General features: G+C 44.5%; 1 protein-coding gene across 1 annotated transcript in view; it reads left to right on the top strand.

Moving 5' to 3' along the window:
• Nucleotides 1-8,191, top strand: part of TKTL1 (transketolase like 1) — a 21,096-nt gene that overhangs the window by 8,719 nt on the left and 4,186 nt on the right. Inside the window, exons 6-9 of the mRNA XM_077769616.1 lie at nucleotides 2,767-2,931; nucleotides 4,967-5,123; nucleotides 5,550-5,680; nucleotides 6,870-6,953. Coding sequence (XP_077625742.1) covers nucleotides 2,767-2,931; nucleotides 4,967-5,123; nucleotides 5,550-5,680; nucleotides 6,870-6,953 — 537 coding nt within the window. The remainder of the gene's footprint in view (nucleotides 1-2,766; nucleotides 2,932-4,966; nucleotides 5,124-5,549; nucleotides 5,681-6,869; nucleotides 6,954-8,191) is intronic.

Consider the following 8,191-nt stretch of genomic DNA (forward strand, 5'->3'; position numbering starts at 1 on the left):
AAATTGGAAATAACCCAGCAAGAGGCCAGGAGTTCACCCCAATCATTATTAAGTTGTAAAGCAGCATAAAATTATAATCGTTTTTTGTGTAGAACCTTAAAAGGGGGGCATCATATATTATTGAAAACCATTTAAAAGTGCATTTGGAGAAATGACACCAAATTGAAGGTGGAAGGTGGGATTATAAGAACTTCTCATTTATTTTTTTAATTTTTTATTAATTTGAGAGAGCGAGAATCCTAAGCAGGGTGAAGGGCANTAACCCAAACCAAAACCAAGAGTCTAGCACTTAACTGAGCCACCCAGGTGCCCCCTGAACTTTTTTTATTTTTTAAGAATGACATGTTTTTTTATAAAAAATTAGTCTGGTTCATTAAAAATAATTGAGTTTAAAAAACAAGTCAGGAACCTCACTGGCTCAGTCAGAAGAGCATGAGACTCTTGAACCTCAGAGTCATAAGTTCAAGCCCCATGTTGGGTGTAGAGATTACTTTTAAAAAAGGGGGAACCTGGGTGGCTTAGTCGGTTAAGCGTTCAACTTTCGCTTAGGTCATGATCTCGCGGTTCGTGGNTAGACTTTAAAAAAAGTGGAGTGCCTGGGTGGCCCTGTCAGTTAAGCATTTGACTCTTGATTTTGGCTCAGGTAATGATCTCATGGTTTTGTGGGTTCAGGCCCCACATTGAGCTCCACACTGACCATACAGAGCCTGCTTGGGATGGTCATTGTCTGCCCCTCTGCCACTTCTGTCTCTCTCAAGATAAACTTCAAAAAAAAAAAAAAATCATTTAAAAAAAAAAAAAAGATTCTTGGAAGGTTTTTCTGAACTCCTACTGTGTCTCAGACTTTGGGGATACTGCAATGAAAAATCNAACTTCTATTAGATTCTTGATCTAGATGTCTTAAAGCTAGAGCTCCTTCATACCTCACAGTAAAAGGGTCTCATTAACATGATAGTCCCACTCTGGAAGTGCTAGCCAGTGAGGTTAAATAACCGCAAAAACTCCGTCCTGACTAGGAGAAAGGCAAGCCTCTCATCATTTGTAGGTGATAGTCTGGAAAACCCAAGGGAATCCACTAGAAACCGTTATAAATAAGAATCCAGTAAAAGAGCTTGTATCAAAACTAATACACAAGGGCACTTGGGTGGCTCAATAGGTGAAGTGTCTGACTTCAGCTCAGGTCATGATCTCACAGTTTGGGAGTTCTGGAGCGCACAGCATACTTCAGATCCTCTGTCCCCCCCTCTCTGCCCCTCCCCTGCTGGTGCTTTATTGCTCTCAAAAATACATACTTTTTAAAAATGCTATACAAAGATTAATTTTTTTTATATTAACAAAATGGAGAGATGATGTAATGGCAAGAAAACTAAAATATATGGGGGTTATATTAAGATATTTTTAAAACTGTAGCCATAAGAAAAACCCACATGCTTTGTATGTGTGAGATGCTCAACAGATATTTGTGCATAGACCATCCTGTTGCAGCATGTACAGTATTCCATTTTATGAGTATACCATACATTTTGTTTACCCATTCAATCCTCGATGGACATTTAGGTTGTTACTACCTTTTGGTTGTTGTGAATGAAGCTGCTTTGAACATTTGTGTCCAAAGTTTTGTTGAGATATATCTTTCTCTTGGGTATATACCTAGGAATAGAACTGCTGGGTCATGTGGTAATTTTGTTTAACATTTTGAGAAAATGCCAAAGCTTAATTTGTAATAGAAAAACTCAATATTGTGAAGATGTCAGTTCTCCCCTAAATTCATAAATTTAGTTCAATCTCAATATCCTAATGGAATTTCTTGTTATTGGTATCCTGATTCTAAAATTCTACATTTTAAGGGGCGCCTAGGTGACATAGTCGGTTAAGCATCCGACTCTTGATCTTGGCTCAGGTCATGATCTCCTGGTTTGTGTGGTCATGCTCCGTGCTGACAGCAAGGAACCTGCTTGGGATTTTCTCTGCCCCTCCCTCACTGGTGTTCTTCCACAGTTCCTTAAAAATAAACTTGTTCTATATTTTAATTTTTGCACTGAGCATTATCAGTTTTATGATTAAAAAGTCACAGGCGCGTGCATTTTAGGAAATTTAAATATTTTGATAAACCATATGAGGGGCACCTGGGTGCCTCAGTTGGTTAAGCATCCAACTCTTTCGGCTCAGGTCATAATCTCACGGTTAGTGAGTTTGGGTCCATGTCAGGGCCTGTGCTGACAGTGTGGAGCCTGCTTGGGATTCTCTTGTGTCCCCCTCTCTCTGCGTCTCTTTCTTTCTCTCTCTCAAAAATAAACATTAAAAAAAAATTGTCTTGGACGGGGCACCTGGGTGGCTCAGTTGGTTAAGCGTCCCAAGTTCAGGTCATGATCTCATGGTTCATGAGTTCGAGCCCTGCGTCGGGCTCTGTGCTATACCTCAGAGCCTAGAGCCTGCTTCGGATTCTGTGTCTCCGTCTCTCTCTGCCTCTCCCCTGTTTGTGTTCTGCCTCTCTCTCAAAACTAACTAAAACCTTAAAGAATCTTTGTAATTTTGTTTTGGTAAACTATATAAATGGGGCAGAAGAATAAGTTTAGTTTTGAGAATTGCTACCCGATGAACCAAGGATGGGTTTAAGATTGGCTAGCAATCCATTTTTATAACACAAAAGGAAATTATTGGTGAATCACAAATTGGCTTTCTTTGTCAAGATGGAAGACAATTTGTAATCCACAAAATTTCACCTAAATCTACTCTAGAAGACTTTGATTTTTTTTTTTTTTCTAGGTAGCTACTCGGAAAGCATGTGGTTTGGCTCTGGCTAAACTGGGCCACGCAAACGATCGAGTCATTGTGCTGGATGGTGACACCAAGAACTCCACCTTCTCAGACATATTCAAGAAGGAATATCCAGAGCGGTTCATTGAATGTTTTATTGCCGAGCAAAACATGGTATGTGTGCTATGGGCATCCCTCTTAGGTCTTCTCATTGACTGACGGTGGCCTGCTGGACACAGGAGGCCAGCCCCCAGTTAATTTTTCTTTCCATTTATAAAAACAAAGGAACTAGAGGAAAAATGTCTCTGAGGAAGCAAGTAGAGAGTAGCTAGGCAGTGGGGTGGGGTGGCTTCCGGGCTGCTAGGAGAGGCAGGGTAGAGTGCTCAGAACCATCTCCAGGTACACAGGACATCAGGCCAAGAGTCACAGCCACTGACCCCAGGGCTTCAGCCCTGAAGTATCCCAAGCTCCCCAGCAGCTATAGGTGTTTCCGTTCTTTCTATCCACCCAAACCCACAACCAGACAGTTCTACAACCACCCAAAGGCAAATAGTTGAAGGAGCTACAAAGGACTGGTTTCTCCTTTGTCGCGTAGAGCCTAATATATCATAGATGTTCAAATGTTGCCCTATTTGCCACCTCAAGATGGCCCTGAGTTAGGCTGTTCTGCTTATCTGTGCTTTAGTCTCTCCCCCAAGTGACACTAATGCAGGGAGTCTCCTCCCCCAAGTGACACTAATGCAGGGAGTCTCCTTTATGCATGCACACATCCCCCCCACACCCCTCTGAAGAGAAAAAGGAGCTCATTCAAGTTAACACCTGACTTCTAAAGCTCTGTGCCACCACAAAGGACAACACACATGTATCATCACCTCTTTGAGGCCAAAACCAGCACCAGCCAGAAAACTGAGAGTCAGCAGGTCTCATGGGACCACCAGAGATATTTCATTTGGAACAAGTAGTATTTATAAAATGTTTTAGTTGATTGCCAGATTTTAAAAATCAGATTATCTGTAGAATCCAAATTTCTGGATTCTCTTAAAGAATAGGAAGATTTGTGAGCACCAAGACAGCATTACCTCCTGCCACCAATTGGCTGGAACTAAGCAGGGGCCCCCCTGAGATGGCTGTCCATAACCAGCTGGCCATGGCCCTGCTTCTGGCCAGCCTGCACATTCATTTACGGTGCCTCTCTGGCCCTGTTGGTATTGGGAGGCGGGCTCCAGGCTCTGAGCTAGCTGTTAGCACAGAGCCCGACGCGGGGCTCGAACCCACAAACCGTGAGATCATGACCTGAGCTGAAGTCGGAAGCTTAAGCAACTGAGCCACCCAGGTGCCCCAAGTTGTCATAAGGTTTTCTATCTGAATTCTTATTTCTGTTCTGTTGCCCTAACATTTTTATGCATAAAAAATGTTTTATGCAGAGAGTAGGAAATGGGCAAGTGAGATGGTATGAGAAGTTTCCTGTGAGCGAGAACACAGATGAAGCGTGGTATCTGGAGGGGGAGGACATAGTGGAAATGGAAGGTACAAGCACATATTCGAATGGTGAGAGTGACCCAAGAGAAAGGGCTTGGATCCGTGAGGGGTGGAGATAATTGCACTGTTGGAGATGCCCCTGAGAACTCAGGAGAAGGGGGAGATTCCGTATGGCAGTTGGGCAAGTGGGCCGTAGGTAGGTGCAGGGCTGCCATGTCTCCTCACCAGCGGGTGGGTGGCTGGGGGGCCGATGGGAGAGGCTCCGTTGTTCACTTCTCATTTCCCAGGAGACACCAGGTGAGGGCACCCTGTGAGGGAATCGGAAGAAGGGTGCAGAAAGGGACCTGCAAGGACTGTGAGGAGGGAGGCCTTGAGTGTCCTAAGCTTTCCTGTCTGCTCTTCCCTACCTTCCTGACTTGGAGCCAAGTCAGCACCACAGTTCTTTTATTTTTTGGCAGTTCGGGTGACACTACGGGTTTGCCAGATTTGGGGTTTGCCCAGCTATGTGCCAGGATTGAGCTGTTTGGTAGGGGGAGTGTGAAATAGGGATTATCCTGGGATGCACTCACTGTGCGCTGGGGAAGGGAGAAGAAGGGTCCAAGCATTTGTTTTCCCATTTACCACTGTGCTGTTTTTCTCAAGGCTTCCACGTTTTTTGTTTTTGTTTTTGTTTTTTGTTTTTTAATGGGGCAACTATTCGAAGGGTATCCAATTCACCTTTTTATTGCAGGTGAGCGTGGCGCTGGGATGTACCACCCGTGATCGTACTGTTGCTTTTGTTAGCACCTTCGCTGCCTTTTTGACTCGAGCATTTGATCAAATCCGGATAGGAGCCATCTCTCAAGCCAACATCAACCTTATTGGGTCCCACTGTGGAGTATCTGTTGGTATGAGTCCTCAGTACTATCATCCTGTGTGTGTGTGTGTATTTAGAATTTGTTTGTTTTGAGGGGGAGAGGGGTAGAGAAGGGGGAAAAGAGCATCGAGTCACCTTGGACAACGGTGCCCAGTGACTGAGGGCCAGACACTGGCGAGGGTCAGGGCCAGATGAGAACACTGGTATGTTGATCTGGAAAGTCCGTTAGGATCCTAACCCACAGTGTCACAGTGATGTCTCATGGGAGACCGACCTGTGACAGTTAAATTGTGATTATAAGGCATTGTGTTGGTGCAAGAATTGGTCAGTTTTGTAGGGCTCAACTACAAGTGTGGGCCCTCCCCCCATGGAAATAAGTTTTGCTTATCCAGCAGAGGGCAGGTTCCCAGTTGGCCCTTGATCATGTGTGTGTTGGGCCATGGCTTTGCTTTCTCAGGAGAAGATGGCCCCTCCCAGATGGCCCTGGAGGATCTGGCCATGTTCCGAGCCATTCCCAGCTGCACTATTTTCTATCCAAGTGATGCCATCTCAACAGAGCATGCTGTTTTCCTGGCAGCCAATACCAAGGTATTTTTTTTAACTAAAAATTTTTTTTAATGTTTTATTTTTGAGAGAGTGACAGAGCATGTGGGGGGGAGGGGCAGAGAGTGAGGAGGACACAGTTCAAAGCCAGCTCCAGGCTCCGAGCTGTCAGCAAGAGAGCCCAGCACGGGTCTCAAACCCACGAACTGTGAGATCGCGACCTGAGCTCCAGTGAAGTGAGAAGCTTAACTGACCACTCCAGGCACCCCACCAAGCAGGATATTTTTTAAGGGGACATTGGTTAAGAGAGAAAATGCTCCTGGGCTCTGCTACTAGTTTGATACTGATTGTGTTTTTCCCATTTTTTTCTCCATGTAAAGATAATATTCATTATAGAAAATTTGGTTGTATGATTCCTTTAAAAGACAGAACAAATACCCCAAAAAAGGTGACTGAGTATGTAGAACATAAACATGATCACGTAAAAGACCGTGCAGAAGGACACGGAACAATCGCTGGCAGCCCGTATGGAGCAGGGCTCACCACGAGGAGTAGGAGCTCTGGGCACTCCAGGATGGGGGCCTGTCAGCAATGTCCTGGGAGTGAGCTCCAGCAGGGAGCGGTCAGTAATGCTGGCCTTAGACAAACCCCATGCTGTCACCACCTCATGATATCCAGGAAACTGGAGAGTGACCAGGCGGGGTAGAAAGAGAATCCCAAGCAGGCTCCATGCTGAGCGTGGAGCCCAGCACAAGACTCCCTGTCATGACTGAGATCATTACCTGAGCCGGAACCAAGCATGGTCACTTAAATGACGGAGCCACCCAAACACTCCTAAAGTATTTTTAAGAATGAAGTGTTACAAACTATTCTGGCAAAAATTTAGTTGCTTAATGTGTTCTGGGCTTTTTATTAAACGTAAGTCAGTGTTGTGGCATACGTTCATCATCTTGTACCAATAGAACAAGTCAGTGCATATTTGAGAAAGCTTTCCTGTATCATTGACTATGATAGCACAGAAGGCTTGCCACCGAGGGCATCTGCCAGGGTTCTGTATAGGCTTTTGCCTGGCTTGGTAGTAATCTGATCCGGTGACACCTGACCTGTTTGCCAGTGGTTGAGATGCTTCTCAACCAAAATGTGTGCTTTGTCTTTAGTAAAAGGAACTGTTATTAGTTGGAAATTAGTTTGATTTTTTTTTTAACTGTGGCTCTGGTTTTAATATATGCCCTAGGGGATGTGCTATATTCGGACCAGCCGACCTGAAACTGCAGTTATTTACAACCAACAAGAAAGCTTTGAGATCGGACAGGCCAAGGTAAGACCTTAAGTTCTCTAGTGCCTTCTAGTACCATTTCACGTGGAGAGAACTGGTGTAAAGCTAGCACCAGGTATCCCCGCACAGTCCAGGCTTGATGCTTTCTTTGCTCTGGTTAAAAAAAAATTTCACTGTGACCTTTACCCGCTTTTCTTCAGGAAGGAGCATTTTATCAATATCAGCCTAAGCAAACATTTTTTCCCTTCCAAATGGAGTCTTTGTTGAACTCTTACAGATAAAGTGGTAATAGCTTAAAGGTACTTGAGTTGTTTGGGTGTAAATTACCACAGTCTGAAGGTAAACAAAATAATACAACCTATTTCAAATGAATAATGGATCTTTTAGATTTGGGTTTTGCAGATCCGAGCCAGCAATAAAAAGGAACATGAATGTCTTGCCACCGGCCATTGTGTGGCTCTGAAGTTGGTGGGATGTGGCCTTGCCCATGGGCCTGATAAAGTTAACCCTAACCCCATCACTGAGTGATTCCTATCTTCTGTGTTCTTGCAAAAGCCCTAGAAGCACACAGATTGTTAGCAACCCTGTGTTGTAGGTGAGCAGCTTACTCAGGGTTCACAGTTAGTATCAAGACCAGAATTCATACCGAGATACTGACCTGACCTCTGTCAGAGCCATGTGTGCAGAGAACCAGCAGCATCTGGGGAGAAAATAAGTGACTCTGTTCTACTGCCTAGAGAGCGGGGCTCACAGATGTTTTGGCACGTTTCCTTCCTGCCTTTTTAAAGGCCTCTAATGTATATTTTACATAGTTGAGATCACATTGCAGAAGAGAGTTCTACCTTCTTAAAAAGTTTTTTTAACATTCATTTTTGAGAGATGGAGAGAGAAAGAGCATGAGTGGAGGAGAGGCAGAGAGAGGGAGACACAGAATCTGAAGCAGGCTCCGACACGGGGCTTGAACCCAAGAAGCATGAGATCATGACCTGAGCCGAAGTCGGATGCCTAACCGACTGAGCCACCTAGGCGCCCCAATGGCATGGATAATTCAGGGGCTGGGTTTTGCAAAGGGGATATAGGTGTGCATTATGTGTATGTGTTTATACGGATGTGTATGAAAAAGTTAGGATCTTCTCAAAGAATGGGGTGGCTTAGAAGCCCTGAATGTTTGTATTGTCAGCAGTACTTCTTAAGCTACAAGGAAACCTATACAAAGGGATGCGGAATAGTTTCAGATGCCTTTGGTTGAGTGGCTTTGGAGGAAATAGGAATCTGGAATA

The sequence above is a fragment of the Crocuta crocuta genome, unplaced genomic scaffold (genome assembly GCF_008692635.1).
Source record: "Crocuta crocuta isolate KB4526 unplaced genomic scaffold, BGI_CrCroc_1.0 scaffold978, whole genome shotgun sequence".
Taxonomy (NCBI): domain Eukaryota; kingdom Metazoa; phylum Chordata; class Mammalia; order Carnivora; family Hyaenidae; genus Crocuta; species Crocuta crocuta.